The following is a 26,410-nucleotide window of genomic DNA, read 5'->3' as shown; positions in this document are numbered from 1 at the left end:
TTTATTCATTCTTTTTCTTTTTCATCTATCATGTTTATTACCAAGAGCCTGAGGTACCAGGCACTGTTCTAGGTACTGAAAACACAAGGATGAATGAAAACCAACAATCCCTTCCCATATAAATTTACAAGTTTAGTGGGGGAGACAGAGGTTAATCAAACAACCTCCCAACCCAAATGGGAATCCAGGACCACACGTGGATTAAACGTTTGCTAAGGGCCAGGAATTATAAATGGATTGCCAAGATGGTGCTTAATCCTCCCCAAGGCCCTGAGGAACTGAGGCTCAGAGAGGTAATGCAACATCCCACAGTCACCCTGCCCCAAAGTGACAGAGTTGGGACTCCAACCCAGCACTATCGATGCAGAAATCCCACGCACCTGCTGCTGTTTCATACCTCCCGTGGCAACCTCCGGATCTCATTTCTGGCCAGTTCCTGCCCTTTCTCCTTCAAGATCTGGGTTTGGGCTGTTGGTGGTTGCACATTTTTATGTGGTCTTTGACACAAAATATTCCAGCACCTTAATATGCACAATTCACTGGGATTGGGCAACTTGTCACAGATTTTAATAATGAGACGCAACAATGATTCCCCCCCCCCCCCAAAGGATACCTGAAAATGAGACTACTACCTGGGTAAAAGTTAAAACAATATTCTGTGTAGAAATCGCTGAAGGTCCTGGATTATTAATGTAGCAATGGCGCCCCCTGGTCACCATTATTGTGTATTACTGCTTCTTATTCCAGTGTGGATGATTAGCCTCCCCTGGTCTTGATCACCTCTACATCTCATCCGCCACCTCACTTTATATCAATTCTAGCTGGGAGGTCACAGGTATAGAGCACAGCATATTCCCACGGTTCACTGTCCAGCAACCAGGACACAATACCCTCATGACCCCGCAGTGAGACTGCCAAAGGGTAAATCATCTCTTGCCAATCTCCAGGATCACTCACCAATCCATTAGGTCACGGCAGATAAACCCATGTCTCCTCCTATAACGCTCCTTTTCTGAGGATTGTGGCTCCAAATGACCCCCCCCCAATCCTGTCGCATGGCTATAGGTAACAGGCGGGAACTTACTCATTCTCTCTGAGCTTGGAGTTGCGTTAGGAGCTCGAGAAATGGTGATGGAAAAGTTGTGGTCTCGGCTCTAGAGCTTCCACGCCAGCAGGCGAAAACAGGCGGCCAATTAGTCTATGCATCGTTCACTTTCAATTACAGTAATTGCTACAAGAATGAAGCTCTGAGTGTATCAGCGAGACAAGACCAGGTTAGGTCTGAGGGCCAGCTAGCTCTCGGGCTGTAGTATAACTTAGGTTAAACATTGCGAGATTTGGTTTCAGAAAACCTGTGTTCAAATCCTCCTTTTCTGCCTCTAGCTGGGTGATCAAAGCAACGAATTCTCTGTGTCTCCACTTCTGCATTTGTAACATAGCGATGATAATAGTCCCTGCTTTTCAGACTGTGAAGTAGTGTGTGTAAGGTTTGCAGCAGCGTGCCTGGCATATTCCAATTACTCATTAATAGTATTATTATTATTATTATTATTGACAATAGTTAATACCTAAGAGGAAATCCACACACGTAAGAAAAAATTCAGGAAGACAATTTGCCATTATTTTCCAATTTTATAAAACAAGGATGCACTGCAGTTAAAATCAGAGGGGAAAAATAATCCCGCACTTTTCTGATTAACGTAACTTTGACTAGTCCGCTGTCTCCCAAATGTGCCGGATAAATACTGTCCAAGGTGGTCGAGGGCGTATACGTTAAAAGCAGACTCCTAGGCCCCGACCCCAAAAAAGTAATGAGAATCTCTAAAGGATAAACGTGTTCATCTACACTTTTAATCAGCCTCGCGGATGATTCTTATAATGCGGCCCTGCTGGAAGCTGTTAATTTACAGCAAGGGTTACAGCGATGGCAGAGAAAGGCCAGCCCAGGTTGCAGGTATCACGAGGGCCTAAGCCTACAACTCCCATGCTGCTCCGCCCACGGGCGACGAGCGGGCCCGAAGCCTGCCGGGAGTTGTAGTTCCGGCCCGCCATACTTCTGCCTATAAGAACGCCGGGGACGCACGCCAAGAACCTCCCGCCCCACAATGCAAGTGCCATTTGTGACGTCATCTGAGGAGCGCCTGGGGTGGAGCGGGCGGTTTGTGCCGCCTCTACCACCTCCGCTGCCGCCGCCGCCGCCGCCCCCGCCGCCACTTCTACACGACCCCGGCCCTCTGTCCCCGAGCAGCAGCAGCAGCATTAGGTCTCCTCCGCGGGCCCGGGGCGCAGCCATGGCGGACGGCGGCGGCGGCGGGGGGACGGGCGCTGTGGGCGGCGGCGGCGGCGCTGGACCGGCCTCGGCGGGGGCGGGGACGGGGGCGGCGGGGGCCGGCGGGAGCGGCGGCCCCATCAACCCGGCCTCGCTGCCTCCCGGGGACCCGCAGCTCATCGCGCTTATCGTGGAGCAGCTCAAGAGCCGGGGCCTGTTTGACAGCTTCCGCCGGGACTGCCTGGCCGACGTGGACACCAAGGTATCGAGGCCGCCGCGACCCGACGGGATCGGGCCGGGCAGCGGGCAGCCCGGGTGGCCCCTTTGCATCTCCAGAGCCGGAGAAAAACAAAAGACGCCTTTAAAGGTCTCAGCTGCGAGGGCAGGCCGCTGGGGGCAGCACCGGGAGCTTCCCGGGCGCCGCCCACGTGGGCTTGCTCCCAGCCGGCCCGGTTCGCTGTCTGAGTTACAGCCCAGGCGCTTCCCCGAACTGGGGGTTTCGGTGCAGGTTTTCGAGCCCGGACCCTCTCTCCCCGAAGATGGGGTTCTTTAAGCCCGCCAGCCACAAACCTCAGTATGGGAACGGGGGAGAAAGCCAGGCGCGGAAGGGGACGGGGGCCTGGATGCGCGCTCATCGGTCCTGCAGGTGCACGTGCTCCTCCGCGGCTCGGTGGCGGCCGCCCGGCGCCGGCAGGTGTCGGGCCGGCCCCCGTGGTGCGCTCCGTCGCTGACGAACGTGCCCTTGGCGCCTGTGTGAGATCCTAGCGCCATCGGTCAGCCCCCACCCCACCCCAATTACGTGACGTCATTGCCAAGGTTGCTGGGCGTCAGCGAATGGCTTGTGTGTTGTGTTAGACCTGCAGGTGCTGGGAGCTTCTTTAACAAGACTCTGGCGGTAGGTTTCAGAGGCCCTGGTACTGGCTGGGCTCCTCTAGGGAAGTGGCTTCCCCTCTCTGAGCCTGCCTCCCAAGACTGCGAGCTTCAAAGAAGACCTTAAGAACAGAAACCCCCTTCTCTTTAGTCCCCGAGCATGTATTGGTTGGCCTGCCATGCCGTACTGTGCGGACACAGGAGCAAGCCAGCCACTAGGTGGGAAACAGACATGTGGATCGGCTGGTCCATGTAAGTGGTCTGTTCTGTCCGTCTCCTCCAAGGTGAAAAGCCCGAGGAGCGGCGTTGTCCTTTAAAGGAGGTGGTTGAGTTTTCCTGCCTGACCGTCCCGGACAGGCGTGTCAGAGCGCTCGCCTTTCCCAGGACTCCGGCTGTTCTCAGCTTCCCGCCCCGCGTTCCCCACTTGTATTCCTTCCGTGCCAGTAGGTTTGGTGTGGCTTAATCGATGTAGCATGTATTCTTTTAAATTAATACTGAGAAGCTGTTGGGAGGAGCAGGAATGAGCTTCCCCCACTTCACACCTCCTTGGCTGTTCCTTCTGGTCGTCACCAGGCTGTTGTAGTTCTCAGACAGTGTATTTGGGGGCGCACCTCGAGTCTTTCATTGCTTTAGACCCATGGTTCTCAGAGTGTGGTCCTTGAAGCAGCAGCATTGCCTGAGAACTTGTTAGAAATGCGTATTCTTCGGCCCCGCCCCAGGCTGCTGGCGTATTTAGGGGGAAGTGTACTGATGACGGTTGCGATTTACTTTGCAGTGCATCTAAACTACAAATAAATAGAAGAAACTGATCAGAGTCAAGGGGAGGATAGAAAATACAATAAAATGGTAATGGCAGGCACAAAAGGCCCTTGCACTTCATGAATAAGGGGCTTGTTCTGTATTGTCAGGACCTGTTCGGTTTGGTGGGGTCGTCTGCTGTCCGTCGTCCTTTCTTAGTAAACAGTCATCTCAAACCAGGAGACTGATACAGTATAAGGATGCATGGTTACGAGGACAAATCTAACCGCAGCTCCTCACGGGACCCGAGGAAGGACTGAACGAACAAACTGCTGGAGGGGTGGGCGCATTTGGACCAGGGCTGCTCCCCTAGGGCTGTCACCGCTTTACTGTCACACAGAGCAGGTCATCCCTCCTGTCACTGCTATCTCTTGATTAGATCTTATCCTCCTCAGAAAGGGACTCTCAGCTCCAGTTTAAATAAAAAATCCCCAGAATGTCTACCCCGTCCCAGTGGTCAGGCACCCACGGCCGTACCCTTGGGAGGGGGGGGACGGTTACCAGGAGGAAGGAGTTGCTAGGCAGGCAGTACACACGAATTTAGGGCTGCAGATCCCCGCAGGTCAGCTGGCCCCGGCAGGCTCCAGCTGGGTCGCTCAGCTGCAGGTTCCTGGGCTGGGGTCCGAGCCATGGGCTGGGTAGGTCTGCTGCACATGGGCTCACCCCAGGCCCCCGGTTGAAGGGGCAGGGGCTACCCAGGACGCGCTATCACGGAGGGCCGTCAGCGCACGAGAGCCAGGCCGTGCAGTACCACACCTTTAATGTCACTAACATTCCACCACAGCAGATCACGTTGCTCAACTCAGTGTCAGTGCGGTAGGGACGTTCCCTCGTCCCGCAGTGGGAGGGGGCGAGCCATGCACATGTCACATCTGGCTCGGAGAAGGACAGCTGATGGCACCGGGACTTCCTGGAGGCCCCGAACAGGCGTCCCTTGTGTTTACCACGCTCCTCCCGATGTCGCTGTCCCGGGCCTGTCAGGGCTGGAACGAGCACGTGCCTCGCAGCCCCTTCTGGACCACAGGGTCTTCCCCTGAGCGCTCCCAGCGCCCGCGGGCTTTGGCCTCAGCCCGTGGTCTCGCAGTGCTGAGGGCTGGGCGGCCCCGCGTGTCGTGCGGGGGCTTCCCGGGCCTCTGAGTGCTGCTGAGACTGCTGTGCGAGGTCGGGGGGCAGTGAGGTCACAGTCCCCAGTTGGAGATGCCCGAGACTCAGGCTGTGGGACCTGCTGAGAGGCAGGGAGCCAGTAGGCGACAGCGCCAGACTGGAACCCAGTTCCTTCGATTCAGAGAGCCTGGGTCTTGCCATGCGGGCAGGTTGTCCCCTTTTCCTAGGCCTAAATCTCTCTTCTCTAAAGGGGGCAGGAGAGAGCTCCCAGGACCTCCCTCGGAGAGTCGCTGAGAAGTGAGCGAGACACTAACGTAAAGCGCCCGGCATGCGCCCACCCCCGCACAGCGGGCACTGGTGCTGGCTGTTAAGTCCCGCTCTACCTGCCGCGTGGGCTTCGTGGTCCGCACAGGACTGTGTGTAAGGGCCCGGGAGCCTGCGGCTCTGTGGAAGGCAGTGTTCTGACGGGCTGGTGACCACGGTGTGGGTGCCTGACTCCCGACCTGGCCCCCTTCTCTTCTCCATTCCAGCCCGCGTACCAAAACCTGAGGCAGAAGGTGGACAACTTCGTGTCAACACACCTGGACAAGCAGGAGTGGAGCCCGACGATGAACAAAAACCAGCTGCGGAACGGGCTGAGGCAGAGCGTGGTCCAGTAAGTAACGCGGGGTCCGACACGCCAGCGGCCGACGCAGTCACCGGCCCCTGGCTGGTGGCCAGGGCGGGCGGCACCTCACAGCTGCTGGCACGTCCCAGCCGCAGTGCCCGCCCAGTGAGCACAGAGAGATGAGCCAGACGGCCCGGCCCGACCTCTGCCCCCGGGAGTTTTCCGTGCAGTCTGACCACCCAGGCATCAGTGTCGGGCCTTGGACACGAGGAGCCGAGTCTTTATTCTCACAGGTGGAGGCTGAGCTGTACCACGTGAGCACGTTTCCCAGCTCTTTGATTTGACCTAGGCTGTACTTAACCAGAAACATGAACTTGGACTTGATGCCGGGACATTTCCCTGGGATTCTTGCTAACGTTTTGAATTTGAGGCCAATCAGTAGTTCTGGAATAAAGATTTGCCTCTTAACCTCGGAGTGTTCTCACGCAGTGAGACCCTGCCGCCCAGTGTGGCCCACGGGCCTGGCCATTCAGGCCCGGGAGCTGGGTCATAGGAAATGACCTGAACTTAACGGTGACAAAACGTCTTCTAGCCACATGGTACCTGCTCCTTGCCCCCTGGCTTTAGGCTCCTGGCAGGACCTCACGTTTCCCTCCGACGCCTTTCCCGGCCCCCGGAGAGCGAGCCGCTCTGCTTCCCCGGGTCGGGTTTTCGGGCTCTCGTGCCCAGTAAAGACGCCGGGGCATGTGCCTCAGGAAACGGGGTGCTGTTTCAGGAAAGAGGGGGGCTTGGGGCTGACCCCGCCGTGTCCCGTGCCCGGCTCGGAGGCGCACAGCCTCACGCGGGCTCCCTGAAAGCGCCCTGGGCTCTGATGGCCCTGTGGTTACGGCCGGCTTCCTGCTGATAAGCCGCCAGTCCCCACGAACCCGGCTTGGCCTCAGCGGCCCGGGGCCTGCTTCTCGTCCCGCTGTCACTAGCGTCCTCGCCCGTTCCCTCTGCTGTGCCCAGTGCCATCGGCACGGCTGCTGCGGGGCTGTCCCTCACCTCCACGGGGGCAGTGAGACCGACCCTGTGCCTGTGGCAGTTCCGTATGTGCCCGGCCCTGGAGAACACTGGGCTCGTTCCCATACTGCTCAGGTGCGTGTGTGTCCTGTCACCATCCTCTTCCTCACTACCCGAATCCAGACGCTGGCTAATTTTTGCTCTAGTTCAGAAAAGGATCTGGGGTGCATTTTAGCCCCTTGGGAGTTTAGAACCAACTGGTTTCCTGTCTGTTGACTTGTCTGCTCTTCAGTCCCTCGTGTGTGTCCCGGGGAGCGGCCAGGGCTGCAGGCCCCCTGGAGCTGCCGGCCGGGCGGGGACAAGCCCTCCCAGCACGGGACGTGTGACGCTGGGGTTGGTCGCCACGCTGCAGGGGAGGCTCGTTCTGCTCTGGCCAGTGAGAGAGCAGGTGTCGAAGGAGACGCGGTCAAGCCTGAGGCTCGCTGGCCCGGGAGGTCAGGTTTCCAGCGCTGTCCCCGTCACCGGCCTCTCTCGTGCCGTGCCACCACTTCTCCGTTGTCTCTGTGACAGGCCGCTTCGCTCCCTTTGCACGGCGCTGGGTGGTCGCGGGTGAGGCCGTGCGCTACAGCAGTGGGCGGCTGCTGTAGGGAAGCGACCACAGCGTGCCCTCCGCCTGCGGAGGGGCTCGCCCGTGGACAGAAGCCCATGGAGTGGCTGTGGCTCTGACCAGGTGGCTGTGTACTGGGCCCGCCCACAGCGCTTGCTGGGGACAAGCGTGTGTCAGGGGAACTAAATAACAGAATGGTCTCTGTCTCCACAAGGTCAGGAATGCTGGAAGCTGGAGTGGACAGAATCATTTCTCAGGTGGTGGATCCCAAACTAAACCACATCTTCAGGCCACAGATAGAAAGAGCGATTCATGAGTTCCTGGCGGCCAAGAAGAAAGAAGCCGTGCCAGCGCCGCCCCCAGAGCCGGAAAGCCAGGACCCGCCGGCCCCAGCCCAGGACGCGTCCTAAGGTCCAGTATCCCGTCTTTCGTCCGGGAGCAGTCATCTCTGACTTAGAGATAGGAAGTGGATAGGAAAGGGGTAAGCCACCACCGGGGACCGTTACGTGCCCGTCTGTTCAGAGGAGTGGTTGCGCAGCCGGCCTTCACCTGCTGTTTGCGTCACTTTTCACTGAGAACTGACCAGCAGCGCGTCCCTGTACCACCAGCTCACCACTTAAGCTACGAAGAGCCGCCAGGTTAGAAACCAGCTGGCATGATGGTGTGCACCAGGGAAATCTGAATGAAAATCCTGTTTCTTCTGGAATTGCTTAAAGGAGGCTCGCCCTGGACTTGAGATAATTTGGGTCTGCAATTCCGACATAAAATCCAACCGTGTGTTCGAAAGTGGCCGTGGCCCGAATGGGACTGGAGGCCGCCCGGAGCCCAGTTGGGCCCCTTGTGTTCAAAGGAAGCTGCTTGCCACTGTCGGTTACCATGGGCTTCGGCCGTTAGGCCCACCCTGTTGTATTATATTCGGGACTTAATTTTTAACATTGGCTCTAGGTGCACAAAACAGTGCCTGGCAGAGTGGGAGACATTAGCCCACGTGAACCGCGATCAGCAATGACCTTGGACTTGGCTGTCGTTAGTAACCACTGGGTTTGCCCTGGGCCACTTTGACTCCCTGTTCGTAAGCGTCTTTAAGATGCCTGTTACTTTCGATCGGCATCCACGAGTGAACAACGCCAGAGCCCCGGGCTCCCGTGGGCACTCGCCCAGAGCAGCAGCCATTGTGCCCGCGTGGGAGCAGACCTCCCTGCCATCACGGAGTGTCAGACATTAGCTTCACGTCTGCCCGGTTTAACTGTAAATCCCTTTAGGAACATGAAGTTCAGGGAATGCGTCTCGCATCAGTAAGCATTTTGATATGGTTCTCTTCTTTTTAGGGTTCGCCTGACACCTCTGGGAAGCTCCGTTGGATAGAGGGGAAGAAGCGGCTTCAGTTCGTAACAACCACTTCGGAGTGAAAACAGGCCGAGGTCGTCGCTGGTTTCACCTTTGACTTCGGGGTGTGTCCACAGTGAGTGGGGGAGCGAGTTGGGCAGGAGGAAGGCTGGCCTGCGTGCCCCCGCCACTGGCCTGCCTGTCAGAGGGGACGGCGCCGGCAGACACTACAGAGATCAGAGGAACACTACGTCTGCGTGGGTTGTCCTGCACCAGACCTTCATGCTTGAACTGGGAGACGGCACGTGGATTTGAGGGTTTGCACTTGGGGGCGGACGGCAGCTGCGTGAAGGAACGGCAGCTGTCCCGGGGGCGGACGGCAGCTGCGTGAAGGAACGGCAGCTGTCCCGGAGGTGCGCTGGGAGCGGCTGCGTGGGGCCGCTGGGGGCACGGGTTCGACGGGGTTGACCTGACATCGTGACTCAGAGCCGGAAACCGGATCGAACGAGCCGTCAGCATCAAGTAGCTGCCACGTTGCTGACCCTCCTGCCCGTGCATCCTGTAGCCCAGTGTCCGTTCTCCCAAGAGGGGACAAAGCCCAGGCCCCTGGTGCATGAGGAGGCTCAGCCACCAGGTAGAAGGAGACACTGCAGGCTCTCTGTCCGAGGCTGCTTCCTCCCCTGCAGGGGCGGGACGCCTTGGGTGTGTTTATTGTTTTTTCTCATGTTCGTCATTTTTAGAAAAGTGGATGATCAATAAATAGCTTAAGTTTTATACTAAAATCGTTTGCTACTCTTACTCTGAAGCTTCAGTGGCATCTTAGACCCCAGGGTGTGAAAGATGAACTCCCTCCCTCTGCCTGCACGCCCCTCCTGTGCACAGTTCGTGACTTCATGGCTGGGAAGGAACAGTGGACAGAACCTGACCTTTCCTCTAGTTTAGGGCAGCGCGTTTATTAGTGTTTCCCAGACTTGAATGTGCAAGAGGGTCCCCTGGGAGCCCTGGGGGGAAAATGCGTGTTCTGACTGAGAGGTTCTGGAGGGGAACCTGAGCGTGTGTCACGGGCTGGCGGTGCTGAGGCTGCCGGCCCCCCACAAACACTGTACCCCAAGCCTCGGGTAACGTCAGAGGTCACTTCAAACCAGGACTTCGGTTCTCAGTTGAATCTGCTATTGGATATTGTTAATCTAATAAATTGTAACCTATAGTAAATCCTGACTTAACATCACTGGTAGGTTCTTCGAGACTACAACTTTAAGCAAAATGAAATAGAACAAAGTCCACTTTACCATCAGCCAATTGATGTAAACAAGAGTTAAGCTCCCATGGCATCTTTCCGGTCACAAAAATATCACCAAACTTCTACATAGAGACCCAAGACGTTTCTAATATTAAACACTGAAATAAATGCAAGCTACACCTACTTTTCAGAAAAATGAACAGAAATGATAAGTATTTTCCAACCTCATCCTAGTTCAGGGTCGCAGGGGGCCAGTCTGCTGGCAGCTCGGGGGCAGGACCTGCTCTGCACAGGACGCGAAGCTTCCGTCACAGGGCCACCCCCACTCTCAGAGGGACAGCGCAGACACGCCCGCTCACCTCCGGGCGCATCTTTGCGGTGAGGGAGGAAACCACAGTCCCAGGAGGAAAACCCACGCAGACGCGCCATCTCCACACAGGCGGTGGCCTGCCGGGAACGATTTCTGTTCATCAGCGTTACAGGGACATGGTATTCACTCGAGGACCTAGTTTATTTAGTTGTTCCATTAAAATAAACCACGTCTCCCTTCAGCAGCAGCGCCCCTGAAGCAGGACTGCGCTGCCATGTGCAGAGTGACGTGGGCAGCATGTGCCCTCGTCGGAAAGCAAGCTGGCCACACGTTGGGGGCCGGGGGCGCGCAATTCCATTTCCAGCTGCAACAGGTGTGTGTCCCTTTTCAGTGTGGGTTCAACAACCAAAATGCTCGGCACCCACAAAAGGCCTGGAGTCCCCTTTATGCGACTAACAGGTGGACAGGAGTGACCGGTCTTACCCAGTCTTTGTGCTGCAAAGAACCTTCTCAAAGTGCACCCTGCCCCCACCCGCTGTGCGTGTCGTGCTCTGGCTCAGTCACCCACTCGGTGGCAGCTGCCTGTGTCCTGAAGCCTGCCCAGGGCCTACTCCGCGCACACCCAGTCAGATCGCCTGGAACGTGCCCACCAAAGCTGGTCCAAGTCCATGCAGCCTTTCTTACAAGCTGCGGCAACTAACAGAAAGTTATTCATATCCCACGAGTTATTAATAAGCTAGGATTTTACGGGTTTCCACCCCAAGCACAAATCTCTCCATAAACGCTTGGGCGAGAATGCACGAAAACAAAGTGGACATTATTGTCCCCGATCGCCACAAAGGCGGCCTTGTCGCCGTCACTCCACATTCCTCAGTAAGTGTGTGCTGGGGACACCGTGTGGTCTGCAGCTGAGCTGGGGGCCCAGGACCCCTTCTCTCCCGCCTGGGCCCCCCCCACCCCATGTCCCAAGGACGATGTTTGCACAGCCGTTGCTGGTCAAGTGGCCCTTTATGATCAGCAGAGCCTTTAGCCCCGCATGCTGACAGCTCCGGGGAGACCGGCCGCACCACGCAGCAGCTGTGTCAGCCCGGGCCAGCTCCAGGGCGTCAGGGCGTGCTGTGCTCAGACCCTCTGAAGGAGGGTGCTCCTTGTCACCATGCCGGGAGAGGGAGCCATCGACGGGCTACCTGTGAGGTCAGGAGGAAAACACCTCGCGTTTTCCTAGAGGAAACGTTTCCATCAGAACGGAGCTTCTTGGCCTGTCTGCCAGGCTCCTTCCCTTACAATGTGGAGGAGCTGCTGATGTGCCCCTACTCTGTCCCCTCCCAACCTGTGCAACCATGGGCTACTCACTGGTCCCTCGGAGCCTCAGTCTCCTCATCTATAAAATTGCTTACCGGTAACATTTCAAAAGTAGCTACTGGTATTCATTTAACCCGGGAAGGCGAAACCACCAAGGTGAGGATAGCATAGTCTTTGACTTCAGAGCCTTTGAGGCTCAAAGCGCAGCTCCCCCCAAAAGCAGCCAGTGGCCTTGGGCCTGCATCTCAGCCAGTCTGTCCCCGCATCCCCCGCATCCGTGCAGACCTGAGACCCTGCGTGTGAAAGCCTCAGGACAGTCTGGTGTGTAGTAAGAGCTTCGAGCATGGTGGCTGTTGTGATTTCTGCCTGTCTTTCTCTCTCGGTCTGAACCAGACCCTGGCCTGCCTGCCTTCTCTCTCACCCCGATTTTGTCCCCCGTTTTTCAGCCAAGTGTGGCCTGAAAGCTGTCTTTGTAGGGCGGCCACCCAGGCCCGACCACAGCGCTGGGTCTCGTCAGTGCCTCTGCTGTAAACAGACGGACGAGGGGTAAGTAAACACCGCTCCCTGGTGGCCCTGGGGGCTGCCCACTGCGCAGGAGGTCGGTGGGAGGGTGGCAGCCGGGCGGACGGAAACAACCACCAGGCCCAGGGCAGGCCGCGAAGGACCCTCGGCTGGGCAGAGCAGCAAGCGGGGCCTTGGCATCAGAGCGCATCCAGGACGCACCCCTGGCGTCTGGATCGCCCGCCCTGGCTGGGCCTGGCCACACCCCGCCCCGGTTTCTGCTCTCCTCACCCGCCTCACCCCCCGCATGACCAGAGCCGTGCATGCCCAGGTGCCTTCCCTACAGGCACCATCATAACACCGTCACCATCGCATGGGACTGGCGCCATCACAGGTGAGGAAACGGATTCCCAGTAAAATGACCTCAGCAAGAAACCTGCACCTCAGGTCTCAGAGTCCACAGGCACCCACGGACAGAACAGGCCAGAATTCAGCGCCTCCTGCAGCCCGAGGGGAACGCTGGAGGGCAGTGAGCTAACGGGGCGGACGGCGTGGAAGAAGCGGGCGTGGTATTACTGTGACAGGTGGGAGCCTCAGTCCTTAGGTGACACCAACTCCTTTGGCAAGGAGAGGGTGACCTTGGCCCGGCTCTGACCTTGAGACATTCAGAGCAAGCGATCTCCACAATCAAAAGGACAAACACTTAAGTGCCCTGACAGCTCCCCAGAGGCCAAATTTTGGCAGTTATAGCATTTTATTAGATGGCTGTCCCTCGCAGTAAAAACAATCTTTTCAGTTAGTAGCCAGGGCTTGTTTTTCCCAAATCCCTCTGGCCGCTGATGAAACGGCCCACACTAGAAGAGTCTCCCCTTTCATTACAGAGTGGAAAAGTCCTTGGTGGAACTCCCCCAGAGCTGGGACCTGCTTACGAGTCCCGAGAGCCCTGTTTCCCCTGACGAGGGGACTCTGGGACATTCACCGAGCGACAGCATGTCATTGCAGCAGACGCAGGCACGCCGCTCAGCGCTGGCCCCTCATTCAAAGGGGGACGGAAGAGGAGAGACGCTCTTGGGACAGATTATTTTGCTGTGGTTTTGTAACTGACCTTTTTTTTTTTTTCTTTCTTTAACACTCTGCTCAGAGAAAAAGGAAGAAAACTTTTCCACCAGCATTTGGGAAACTCCTCACGGTATTATGTCAAGATTCCGGGGTATGTGCATCAGTGCACGGGGGACCCGCTTGGGGCCCGGAGTCAGGAGCACTCCCCATCCCTAGTGCTTGCGCCTGCCAGGGGCTCTCCTTCCTCTCTCCCTCCTCCTCAACTGGCTCCCCTTCTCCCTAGAGGTCAGAAGAGCCTTCCAGGCCTGGAGACACTTCTTCCCCAGCCTCCCACCCACACTGGTCAGTAAAAGATTCTCAACGAACAGCTGCCATCGGCTCCCGTCTCCCTCGTGTGCAGAGAAATCCAAATAATTCACGCAGCCCCTCCCTGTGCAGGAGGGAGCGGAACTCCCACTCTTTCAGTGGGGGCTGCACACAGGGACTCCCTCCCGTGAAAGGCGAACTTGACAATGGACAAATGCCGCCTCAGCGGGGCGAGCAAGGTCAACAGCAGACTGATAAGTCACGCTGGTGACATGTTCCCTTGACAGGGGGCCATCCTCCCCCAAACCCACAGCCTCGGTCTATCATGAGAAAAAAATAACAGACATCCCAACCGAGGGGCATTCTGCACCGCCGCTGGCCAGGACTTCTCAGACCACCAGGGTCATCAAAAACGAGGCAAGTCTGAGAAACCGCCACAGACCGGAGGCGGCTGAGGAGACACGGTCACTGACTGAGAGGTGGAAGCCTACGTGATGTCCTAGGACAGGAGAAGGACATTAAGTAAAAACCAAGGTCTCTGCACCAGCCGCTGTTGGTAATGTATCGATACTGGTCATTAACTGTGAAAAATGCCCCAGGCCAACATAAGATATTAACAATACAGGAAATGCGTGTGGAAAACACACGATTTTTCTGTAAACCTAAACCTGCCTGGGACCACCAAGTTTATTTTACACCCCGAAGGGCTGTAGCTTCCCCTCCGCTTCCTTCGGAGCCTCCTCACAGCTCCTTCCTCTGAGCCTGGCCCCTCAGCTCTTCTCACCGCCCTTGTCCAGTTAGATTTTCTTTACTTGGTTCTCCCGCTTTGGAGAGCCACCGAACCGGGTGTCAGGCCAGTAACTCACCCACAGGGGGACGCGCCAGTGCTGCTCTGGCCCCCGGGCCAGCAGCCACCCCAGCATTTACTGCCCAGCTTCCCACCCGTCACCTGCTTCGCACGGAGCCGAGACTCTTCCACTGGTTCCTGGTGGGAGCTCTGAGTGGCAAATCATAATAAAGGTTTTTAAAAAGAATGGTTGTGACTTGCGGCTGCTGCTACGCTGGGGGCTGTGTGGGAAGGCAGATGCCACAGGGGCCCACGTCTGGATGGCTGTCGTGGCCGGAGGCCGCCGCTACCACCCCCACGGCCCACGCACAGACCCTTGCCCATAGGCGGCCTTTCCGCATGTCAGCACGCACCCTTGACTTTGAACGCAGCCTGTCCCGTGAATTAGGTCAAACTGTGTATCAGTCGCATCCTTTGCTCTGACTGATGGGAGATTCCAGGGGTGGCCACCTGGGGCTCACTGCCGGACGCGACGCTGAGTGAGCATCTTTTCCCACGTTCCCCCGCGCAGGGTGCCTGTCCCCGGGCCGCTGGGTCGGCCGCAGAGGCCACACGCAGTAAACCCGACCGGCGCCCCGGCAGAGCCTGCACGAGGGCCCACATGTGGCATTGCCTCACCTACTAATTGCCACTCACCCGACGGACGCACAAAAGAGTTCAGAGGTCCCACAGCGAACTTTTAAAACAAAGCCTCCTCTCCTTGTGGGAAAATCGGAGAGAAGGAGGGAAGGAAAGGAGAGGCAGCCAGCGGGTGGGAAGGACTGACAAGTGCATTCTGGACGGCCAGGACCCTGTGTGACCCCACAGATGGAAGAGTCACGGGGCACCTCGCGGAGAAGGGCAAAAGGCAGTTTGGCTGTGGTCACCCCCCTGCGGGTCCTGGGAGTGGAGGGAGCTGGGCCCCGGGCCCCGGGGTCACAGGACTCTTGCTCCTGCCTCTCTCAGTCCCTCTCCGGGGACCGCGGACTCTATCTTTAGGGTGACCTGTACAGCCCTGCCTTAATCTTCAGCCTCCTTCACTCTGTCTTCCGTTCCCCTTCCTCCCGCTCTCCCCACGGAACAGACGTGGCCCGAACCCAGATCTTTAGAAACATCTGCTGAGACACCAGCTGCCTTCCTCCGGGACCGGGAAGCCTCTGACCCCTCCAACTACGGGGTTTCGTCCAAGGACCTTGGTTCTCTAGCTATTAAGATCAGTTACTAAAACCCCTGGAGATCTGCACACATCCAAGGAAGGGGGAGGTGTTTTTTGTTTATTGGTTTTTGTTTTGTTTTTTTAAATAAATATTGGCTGCATTGGAGCCTGCCTGCCTGGGAAGGGTGCGGAGTCACTCAGCTCTTCAGGGGGAGCGGTGCACCTCTTTGGGAACTACCTGAACATATGGGAGGCCTGAACAAAAGAGCTGAGCTGTTCTGATTTAGCAAAGAACAGCCGTTTGGAACTTGGCCCGCAGCCGAGTCGGAGGAAGCACGTTTTGCAGGAGTCAGGCCGGACCTTCAGGGCAGAGTAATTTACTTTGGGGATGACACCCTCCATTAACTGCAGACCTTCAGGAAACATCTGCTCCACTTGACAGCTGTGAACTGCTGGTCAGTGGAAACCAGCACTAAGCTGACATGGACAGAAAGCAAGAGACAGTCCCAGGAGGAGTCAGGAATGAGGTGGAGTGCTCAGTGTGGACAGGAAGCCAGAGGCAGGAAGTGACCGCTCAAGTGTTACCCTAAGGAGGGGTGCAGGTGGGAGTCTGGGAACATTTGGGAAAGGGCCCCAGGCTTTCCCATTAATATACAGACACCAGCTCTCAGGAAGGAGGGCCCCAGACCGGTGAACCTGGGGGCATGCAAAGTGGAAGCATCTGGGACCCATATGTATGTGCCTGCAAGCGCGTGCGCGAGCACACACACACACACACACACCCCTCCCCTATGCAGGACCAGCTCGTGAGCAACAATTCTCAGCCTTGACAGCAAACTGAATTGTCTGGGGGGCTTTAAAAACATGCCAAGCCTACCCCTCCTTCAAAGCAATGGCATCGGAGTCTCTGGTGGCAGGGCCAGGCATTGGGTTTTTAGAACTTCCAGAAGGTTTTGGTGCAGGCAGGGTTGAGCATGTCCCCAGCTGCACAGAAAACTGATGTTGCTTAGGGCCTCCCAAAGCAAAAGATGCAGCTGAACCCTGCCCTCTTTCCATCAGGCACTCACTCCTCCTGCCCCGCTTCCTCTTCCTCCCCGCCTCCCTCCCTCCTTCCTCGCTGCCCCCATGATCATGGGAACCCTTCCCACGGGCACCCCACATCAAACACAGGAATGTGCATTGCAGATAAACAGAATAATTTTTTAGGATGAGTATATTCCATGCGCTCATGCAGCATATTCAAACTAAGAAAGTATCCGTTTGAACTAAAATCAGCTGCTAAGACTGATAACCCTGGATAGGGGCAACTTAAAAACAACACAGGACAGAGATTGGCGAGACCACCAGCACGGGACCCAGAGTCAAACCCCAGGTTCCAGGGCCGAGTCCCCTCGAGAAGCCGCAGAGCTTTCTGCTTTTCCCCACGCGTGCCGGGCCCTCAGCACCCTGCGTCACCGCCACCAGAGGGCGCACCATAAGCAGGCAGGAGGAGCCAGCCTGGGGAGCCAACCATGCACGACAAGACTTCCGTCCACACCGCACGCCGTGGTGGCTCACCCACAGGATCGTGGAGCGAGATCAGTCCCCAAATGAGCATTAATGCTCATGCCAGGGGTTAGAGGGAAATGGCTTCCTTTTTCCACCTAAATCCTCCTGACAACAGCCAAGATGGAATCAGAGGCGGATACACCAGGTTAGGAAGGCAGGGCCTCACAAACAGGGAGATATTTCTCTTGGAGTGGGTCCTTGTTTGCTTGTTTGTTTTAACTGCACAAATGAAACAGTGACACTCCTCAGAGCTCAACGTGAAGGTCCTCCTAACGGCCCCATCCCTCCTGCCTCCCTGCAGTCACAAGGGTTGTGGATTTACTGCAGATCTTCCCAGAACCTTTTCCATGACTGTGACCATTCACACACAAACGACTGGGGTTCACTGTCAAAGTTCTTTACACAAATGTCCTCACAGGATGTAGGTGTATATATCTGTGTATAGCTTTAGAAACTGCATTTTTTCATGTAATAAATTTTGAGGATCATTCTACGATATGCATGATACTAATTTCATTTTATCTTCACAATGACCCTGTGAGGCAGGGGCTATCGTTATCCTACATTTACAGAGGAAGAAAGCATAGCACAGAGGGGTTAAGTGACTTACTGAGGTCGCACAGCAAATAAGTAGCAAAACTGAGATTTGAACCTAGGCCACCTGTCATCAGAGCACAAACGGTCAATCATTCTTCTCTCACGCTTACTTCTGACCAGGGCATCACAGGACAGGCCACAGTGTGTTTAACCACTCCTGTGTTTATGGACATTTAGCTGTGTCTAGGTTTCCACTAGTACAAATGATGTGGCAGTGGGGAACCTTGTGCAGTCGTGGCTGGGGCGCTGCAGGGTAATGGCCTGAAGTGGAATATGCACAGGTCACATTTCCACAAGCATTGCCACGTGTCACCCCCGTCATACCAAGCGATCATGTATGAACATGCTTACCCCCCTTGCTGCTGCCAAAGGCATGCTGGGAAGAAAGAGCGGCGTGCAGAAGTACAGGGATGTGGTTCTGGGACTGGCACACAGTCCACTGAGGCTGCAGGGTGGGGTTTGTGTGCATGTATCTATTTTATTCTCTGCAAATTTAACAGGCACTACAACGTCCTTTACTGTGGTTTTAGTCTGCATTTCCCCTTTACCAGGGAGCACAAGCATCTTTTTGTACATTTATGAGCCATTTGTATTTTTATCCTGTGAACTTTATGTTCATATTCTTAGGTCACTTGACCCAGTGGGATGTTCATCTTTGTAGGCGCTCTAATATTATGGGATATTCGTCCCTCGTCAGTTACATATGCTGCGAGTACTGTCCCACAGCCCCGCTGCTCATACGAACACAAGCTTTAATAGTAGTAATCAGGACGGTCAAAGGGACACTGGTGAGTGTAAGGTTGGGGGCACGTTGTACACCCAGCATTGTCACTTATCGACTGAACCGCCAGGAAGCAGCCTGCAGGCGTCTAATAAACTCCTCCCAGTGACACATCAGACATGAACAGATTTTTAAAATAATAATACATATGTCAAAAGGAAGCAAACAATAAAGCAGATATGGAAAAATAATAACTGATAAATTGGATAAAAAGTATATGGAAACTCTGTGCTATTCTTGCAACTTTTCAGTAAGTGAAATTATTTCAAGATAAAAGTTATCTGAAAGGCCTTAAAAATGTTCGTATATTCTTTCATATTGCTTAAATATTGCTAATGAGAATATATATATGTTACTAGAGTGTTAAGTGGTTTTTTTTAATGATTAAATAGACATTTAAAATGAAACCTCTGGTGAACTCTAAATCATACGCTGTTAAATATTAATTATTATCTTTATTTTCATTCTGTTTATTATAGATATGATTGTTATTATTGAAATTGTAACTATTTCAAGTAGCTCTCCAAGGGCAGAGAGCCGCTGCCTTCACGGGTCCCTGGTGCCCCGGCCAGGTCATTTTGACCCTGGGGTTCCCCCCCAGGTCATTTTCCAGCTCCCTGGCCCCAACCGCTGCCCCGAACCCCTGCCCCAGGGGCCCCCAGCCCGCCCAGGGCTCTCGGCAGCGCCCCTCTGTCCGCCAGGGGGCGCCCACAGCCCCCGGTTGGCGCGGCTGGTCCGCAGACCCGAGTGGGCTGGGCTCCCTGGAATCCAACCCAACCGCCTGATGGCTTCTCCTTTCTTTCTCATCCCCCTGCACAGCGCTCTCTCAGCTTGAGGGCGATACGGAAAAGGCATAAAGTCCAATCATTAAGTCCTGGAGACGGGACCTGAGGAATCACAATGAAATCAACCCACACCGGCCACCTACTCCACTCCGCAGAGGTGGGCTTCCCAGAGGAGGCGCCCAGTGTCCTCCGCTCAGCCTTCGTGCTGTCTGAAAAACTGAATCGGGGTCCATATTTTAAAACTGAGAGATTTCACAGAAACCCAGGTTTCCGTCTTCGCTTATAAAATGGGGGAAAAGGAGCCCCCGCTCCCACACGGCAATGCCTCTCTGGAGCCATGGGACAGCTGCCCCTTTGAGCTGGGTGTGCCCCCCAGCGCACCACAGTCCCCACCCTCCTGTCCCACCCTGGAGACGCAGCACTGCCTGTCACCTGCTGTGTCGGCTTTGACACCGACCTACAGAGAAGCCTAGATTAGTCACATTCCCCGAGGACTGGCGGCAGGTTCTCAGCAGTCACATTCCTGGTCACATTTAAGAAAAACCCTTGAGGTTACAAGGTTTTCTGGGAATCGATTCTTTAAAAGAATTATACCATATGTTGCCATGCACGCGTGTGGAGACAGAGAGGTAGAGCCCCTTATTTTTTCTGCGCCATAGTTTCCTTGTTTGTAAAACGGGGATGTTAATAGCCTCTCAGGGTGCTTTGGAAATAAGGGAGAGGACCTGTGTGAAAGCCCTTAGCCGGCACCCGACACACAGCAAGGGCCAAGTAAGCATCAGCGGTTATTATTATTAATCGTTACAAAGGACTGCTGAGCCAACAGGGGAAAGAGGCCAAGGAAACCTCGGTGCACGACAAAGTCACCTGAAGGTCATGAGGGCACACAGATGGCTGGGCCGCAAACCCAGTCCCTGATGCGTTGGGTCTGGGCTGGGTCTGAGGCTGCGGACGCTTTAGTGAGTTCCCAGGTGATGGCTGACCTGCTGCCCACTCTCCGAAACCGCCGCTACGCGCGCCAAGGCAGCCCCTGACCAAGCCAGGCCACGTATGCAAAGAACCAGCACACATCAGGTGCGTAAAAGCGTGCCTAGCAAGCAACGCTCGATAGGTCAGATGTATGATAGTAAAATTTATCAACTTTAAGGTTAATAGTGTGGTCCTAAGTAATCTTTGCCTACCCCTTTGTTTCCTTCTAGAAGATTTATAGTCTTTCCTTTCGCATTTTGATTTATAATCCCACACGCCTTCTGAACGATCCATCAGACATCTATGTAGGTGAAAAACCTGTTTCTAATGACCTGACCTACAGCCTAGCTAAGCTTTACACATAAACACAAAGTTGGTTTGTTTTTTTTTTTTGCACAGTTTAATATACACCAAATTTCCCAGAATGTAACTCCTGTGTAAATTTAGAGAAGATTGTACTTTGTTTTATTTGGAACTTTACCAAGATTTGAGTCATCATTTCAGAAAAACCATGTCAGTGACAGCAAAGCTAACCCCCAGAACACACCTGTGTCTGTCCACATTTCTAGGTGATTCTATGTTGTAAACAGACATACATGCTTAGTTGACTCATTTCAAACCATTAACTATAAAAGAAGTTTCAACAATCTTCAACTGATTATTGTCTTACTTCTTTTAAGTCCAAACTCATTCACGATAGCTTGGAGTATGTATCTGATCACTTGAAATATATCCCCCAGTGCGGCCACGGCCAAGTGCCCAGGCATTGGCGCATAGGATTTTTATCATAAATTTCTTTATTTCACTTTTCTATTACAACAAGGCTGTTGCATTAACGAGGGGAGGAAACTACATGTTTGGATACATTTCATGTCACGTCAGGATGGTAAAGGAAATTTTACAAAGTGTGTCCTAGAAGAAGAAGGAGCCATCGGGTCTGGCAGGGGGAGGACCAGCGTCACCCGCTCTGCCTGGGGGGCCTCACATTTCAGATCAAACGGGAACATGAAGGTGTTTTCCTAACCACAGAAGCGGTTGTGTCCTGAAATGGAATTCCTCTCGGGCCAACAATTTTACGGTAACGATAATGTTGTTTCTCATTACCTTTGGGAAACAGAAGTCCCACTCCAACCCCAGGAGAAAGGACACACAGATGGCCCTGCTGCCTAATGCCACCTCACCTCCTCCTACCACCTGAAGTCATGCCTGCCTGCTTCTTCCTTAGGTTTAGTTTCCCAGCGAGAAAGGTCTGAATTTAAGCCCCTCTGCAGAGCTCCTCTGCAAACTCACCGCAAGGCTCTGGGCAGCGTTAACCCTCTGCGAGCCTGTGGCCCACATTCACAGACAGGTAAGAGAGACCTGGGGGCGCACCCGCGGAAGCCCCAGCTAAGAGCTGCTGCTGGGTACTGAGTGCTAACTAGAGGCCGACTCCTGTGCTAAATGTTTCAAGAGGCTCGTCTCCCTTCACTGTCACCACCGGGCCATGAGGCTGGGCCCGCTATTATCCCCATTTCACAGATGAGGAAAGTGGAGGCACAGAGATGGTAAGTATATTGCCCTAGGTCACACAGCTAGTAAATGGTAAACCCGAGCAGTCTGACCAAGTCCCATTCAGTGATAACTTGTAGGGAAAACAACGCCCAGCACAGGGAAGACACTCAAAACAGAACAGCTCTCAACTACTGTTAGGTGCCCACTGGTTACACAGCTCTGAACACCTATATTTTTTTGCTGCTTTTGCCCCCTACCCCCATGAGAACTGGGTACGTGCTTTGGTTTAACTCTATTTAATACGGCATAACGGCTATTAAACGAGTTGATCTTCAATACCCGCAGCCGCCTAAATGTGGCAACGTTTCTCAGCAGAACACTAGTAAAGGCGATGTTAATTTTAATTTACTTGCAAACGACACAGGGAAGTCTGTGTTTGCAGTGGAATCCACACTGGTATTTACCTAAAAACTCCAAGCCCATAAACAACAAAAAGCAGACTATGTCAAAAATATTTCCCAAACCCAGGCGGCCTCTGCCTGGAAATACCTGACACGAGGAAGCACAGAGAACCCGCTGAGCGCTGGCCGCAACAGGATTTGACCTGCGTGTCTCCAGAGCCTCCGGAATCTTCCCTGAGGCGGCCCACAGTCAGGTATGGTAAACAAAGTGGCTTCCAGTGCAAAACAGACCCCACTTCCCAGCAGGCGTGGCTGCTGAAATTTTCCATTTTTGAAAACGGTTGCGGGCTGGGAATGGTAAGGAGCTCTGTGGTGTCGGGTCGCGCCACGGCGGCTGTCCAGCTGTCCCAGTTTGTGGTCATTAGCAAGCAGCAGGACCCTGGGCTTTTGAGCCCAGTTTCAGGGTACGGTGATGCTATCACCCCGTGCTCAAAACGCCTTGGGCCTCTGCACTTCTGCGTCCCTGCCTCTCCAAGGAGGAGGCTGAACAAAGAGAATCCCCAAAGCTCTCCCAGGCCTAGATTTCGGGGAGCTAAGGAGTCAACCCTTCTGTGACAGAGGACCGCTCGGCGCTGGGTCGCACTGTGAAGAAGCCAGGACCCCGCTAACAGTCCAGCAGTCTGGCTTAGGCCCATCGCTGCTCCTCTCTGACCCCCAGCCTCCTCCTCAGTAAACTTAGAAAGAATAACGCTAATCTCACAGGGTTGCTGTGGCAATAACATATAAAAGGACTAAACAGAAAACAGATGTCGACAAACGTTCGTTTCCCGGGACCCCTGGGGACCCAGCCCCCCGCCTCCCGTGCCCCGGCCCAGCCTGCCTTTCCCCCTGGCGATACCAGGCGTCTTCTGCCCCGAACTAACATTAAGCCTAGACCAGCCGCTGCCATGGGAGCCACCTGATAAAACAACACATTTATACCTGTCACTTCCCTGGGAGATCTGCATTAAGAATTCTAAGGGCAGAATGTCAGTGCACAGAACAGAGGGGACTCAGTAAGTTAAATATGGCAACGTTTGAGGAAAAATTCCATTCCTTGAGGACGCTGTAAAAGCAGCATTTGGAATGGCCTCTCTTTCCGGTATGTGTTATGCATACATGCAGCTGCTCGCTCCGTGTGATTGATTTGGTTCCGGGATTTATTTGCGATCTATCTGGTTTTCCTCTTGGCAGAATAATTCCCATTAGCGGGCCCATCTGAGGCGTCTTCCCAGGGACCAAGTCTCCAAGCTGGGGCTGTTGTCTGTTCTCCCTAGTCACCCACCCAGATTCTTTTTGGAAGGACGTGGAGCATCAACGAAAAACTTGGTAAACAGAATTCTTTCTTAGGTCTCATACGAACAGGCCTCGGTCTCTTTAGGCCACCTCATGGCTCCCAAACTGTAATTATTGGTTGCTTTTTAAAGTGTCCCTCTGAACTGAGAGAGTCTTTAGTTTTGTTCTGAACGCATCTGGGATCCTGCTGGGCCCAAGAACTGAAGGTAACTCTTCATTCCTATAAGTCCCAGGCTGCCTGGCCTGGACGAAGGAAACATTCCAGGGCTGCTGGCATGCTGTGTGGCGAGACGAGCCAATGACAGCTGCTTCCCAGCAACCCTCAAGGGGGAGGTCAGGGTGGCCTTGGGAAGCAGGAGGCTTCCTTGTGAGCGCGCTCTCCAGCCTGGAGCACCCTTCGCTCCTGTAGCCCTGATCTCTGGGTCCTAGACAACGGAAGTTGAGAGAGACACCACTGGGCCAAAAGAACCGTGGTTTTATTGGCCACAAGGTCTCCCTAACATCGTGGGGTGTGGGGAATGCCCTGAACCATACCTGCCTTCAGAGAGAGAGAGCCGTTCCCAAGGATTCGATAAACTCTACTATCGCATGAAAACCCAAGCTCCTATCCACCCCCCACCGCCCAACACAACACCTTTCGAGAGATTCAGGATGGGTGGGAATCTGATCAGAGACATCGCAGCCTTTGCCCATTAATAACAAGAATGATAATAACCAATGGCATTTATTGGGCACTTGACACGCATTGCTACATTCCGTCCTCACAACAACCCTGTGAAGTGGGTACCCCTATTACGTCCGTCTTACACAGAAGGCTGAGACTGGGAGCGGCAAATACGTTCCTCAGGGTAATAAGGGACAGAGAGTGGAGGAGCCCAGATCCGTCGTCCCCACAAGTCTCACCTGAGCTGCATGAATCCGCTTCCCGCTCTGCCCAAAGCCTGAGAGCTGGGCACTTCGGTCTCCCGCGTAGGGCCCCCGGTTCCTGCTGTCCCAGCAGCCCGGAGATGCGCATTAGGTACAGGGCAGGCTCTGGGGCCACACGACTCGGACGCGGACCCAGCTCCAACATTGATTCACGCTCCGGCAGCAAGCAAGTTACCGAACTTTCTAGGCCTCCGCTTTCCCGTCCGTGCAGAAGGAGGCTAAGCCTCGTCTGCTGCAGCGGAGAAGGGCTGGGCTGCTTTGTATAAGGCACGCAGACGGGGGCGGCGCGCATATGGGGGGCGGTGCGCGGACAGGGGGCGGCGCGTGGACGGGGGCGGGGGCGGGGCGCAGACAGGGAGCAGGGGCGCGCGGACAGGGGAGGCGCGCGGACGGGACGGGGTTCTGATGGGAGAGGCACACAGACTGGGGAGGCGCGCGGACAGGGGAGGCGCGGGGGAGGCGCGCGGACGGGGGAGGCACGCGGATGGGACGGGGTTCCGATGGGAGAGGCGCACAGACTGGGGAGGCGCGCAAACGGGATGGGGTTCCGATGGGAGAGGCGCACAGACTGGGGAGGCGTGGGGGAGGCGCGTGAACGGGACAGGGTTCCGATGGGAGAGGCGCACAGACTGGGGAGGCGCGGGGGAGGCGCGCGGACGGGGGAGGCACGCGGATGGGACGGGGTTCCGATGGGAGAGGCGCACAGACTGGGGAGGCGCGCAAAAGGGATGGGGTTCCGATGGGAGAGACGCACAGACTGGGGAGGCGTGCAAACGGGACAGGGTTCCGATGGGAGAGGCGCACAGACTGGGGAGGCGCGGGGGAGGCGCGCGGACGGGGGAGGCACGCGGATGGGACGGGGTTCCGATGGGAGAGGCGCACAGACTGGGGAGGCGCGGGGGAGGCGCGCGGACGGGACGGGGCTCCTATAAGAGAGGCGCACAGACGGGGGAGGCGTGGGGGAGGCGCGCGGACAGGGGAGGTGCGCGGACCGTGCCTGCGCACTGGAAGAGCTCCAGACGCACTGGGTGTTGCAGGCAGCTCCACACCTCTAGCCGCCCGCCTACCCAGCAGAGCCAACTGGGCAGCAAGCACGCAGCTCAAACCGGCATAAACCAAAATTGATCCTCCCACCCAAACCTGCTCTTCCACGGTCTGGCCCATCCCAACGCCTGGCAACTTTGTCCTTCTAGGGGATGCAGTCATAAACATTTTGGAGTCGTCCTGGACGCCTCTCTTTCCTGCACACCTCATACCCAACTCACCTGCAAATCCTTTTAGCTTTGCCTTCAAATATGCCCAGAATTCAGCCCTATCTCACTGCCTGTGGATGTGTTTTCCGTCCCTCTTCCCCTGCTGAGATCCGGAGTGCTGGCAGCAGGCCTTTGCCCTCCAGATAGGAGGCCGGGAGAATCTTCTCTGCTGGGAGTGGCAGACTCAGGTGAATAGGCCTTAAGATATTGAGATGGGCCCCCCCTCAAAATCTGGCACAGCTCCCCACAATAAAACTCACAGTCAGGAAGTTCCACCCATCAGATACCCTCAGAGCCTCTATAAGGACGTCAAGAACCAAACAAACAAACCAAAGCAACTGGGAGGAAACGGAAGCTAACGCCAGGAGAAAACTTCTAAAAACTGTCACTGAGAACCTTCGCGAGAGAAGAGAAGACACTGCATCCATGAAACAAGAACACAAAGCTAGTTTAAAAAAGAACACTTACGGAACAGAAACTAGTTCTTGAAAAGTAAAAACGTGAAAACAGAAGTTGGAAACTTTGTAAATGATGCTGTGACCTCATCTTAACTAATTCCATCTACCATGAGCCGATTTCCAAATAACGTCACATTCTGAGGCTCTGGAAGGACATGAGTTTGGGGGGACCGTGTTGAACCTGGCGCGACACGCAGGAACATGAGCGGAGCAGCTACTCTAGCTCATGGTGAAGGACGAGCCCAGGCTGACAGGTGTGTGCTGAGGCAGAGGGCTCAGAGATGGTGGCGGGAAGGTGAAGTTGAGATTAACGATACATAGAAAACTAAGCAAAGAAGCCACAGCGCCAACAAAAATGTCATGGTTAATTCCAGGAAAAACAGAAGATCGGTTCATAACCTCAGCTCTTACATATGTAAGAAATCATGAGTTCTTATCAAGCCAAAATTACAATATAAATATATGAAGCAGGGGAGATAAGCAGGGACAGGAGTGGTGGGAGGAGAGTTGGGAAAGCCCTTATCTCGCGCAGTTAATGGGTAAGCGAAGGGATAAGGCCCCAAGCTGAAAAAGCCCGAGTTA

The 26,410-nt window shown here is 54.9% G+C and overlaps 1 protein-coding gene and 1 long non-coding RNA gene across 2 annotated transcripts in view; one reads left to right on the top strand and one right to left on the bottom strand.

The window, feature by feature from the left end:
* LOC150001025 (uncharacterized) overlaps positions 1-24,357 on the bottom strand; it is a 35,973-nt gene extending 11,616 nt beyond the window's left edge. Inside the window, exon 1 of the long non-coding RNA XR_016513343.1 lies at positions 24,094-24,357. This is a non-coding gene — a long non-coding RNA (uncharacterized LOC150001025). The remainder of the gene's footprint in view (positions 1-24,093) is intronic.
* On the top strand, positions 2,130-8,611 carry BOD1 (biorientation of chromosomes in cell division 1). The gene is made up of 3 exons (XM_090288589.1): positions 2,130-2,531; positions 5,572-5,696; positions 7,472-8,611. Exons 1-3 carry the CDS (start codon positions 2,292-2,294, stop codon positions 7,665-7,667), a joined length of 561 nt encoding a protein of 186 aa, XP_090144715.1. The 5' UTR covers positions 2,130-2,291; the 3' UTR covers positions 7,668-8,611.
* Positions 24,358-26,410: the final 2,053 nt, after the last annotated feature.

This window comes from Furipterus horrens, unplaced genomic scaffold, assembly GCF_987537825.1.
Source record: "Furipterus horrens unplaced genomic scaffold, mFurHor1.1.pri manual_scaffold_10, whole genome shotgun sequence".
Taxonomy (NCBI): domain Eukaryota; kingdom Metazoa; phylum Chordata; class Mammalia; order Chiroptera; family Furipteridae; genus Furipterus; species Furipterus horrens.
The sequence above is the reverse complement of the archived record's forward strand: the minus strand, read 5'-3'. Positions and strand labels throughout refer to the sequence as shown.

Bases quoted from the DNA above. Each gene is read 5' to 3' on its own strand.
- BOD1 (XM_090288589.1), top strand. From the start codon at position 2,292: ATGGCGGACGGCGGCGGCGGCGGGGGGACGGGCGCTGTGGGCGGCGGC. The intron at 2,532-5,571 runs GTATCGAGGCCG...TCTCCATTCCAG, and splicing joins TGGCCGACGTGGACACCAAG to CCCGCGTACCAAAACCTGAG. The intron at 5,697-7,471 runs GTAAGTAACGCG...TGTCTCCACAAG, and splicing joins CTGAGGCAGAGCGTGGTCCA to GTCAGGAATGCTGGAAGCTG.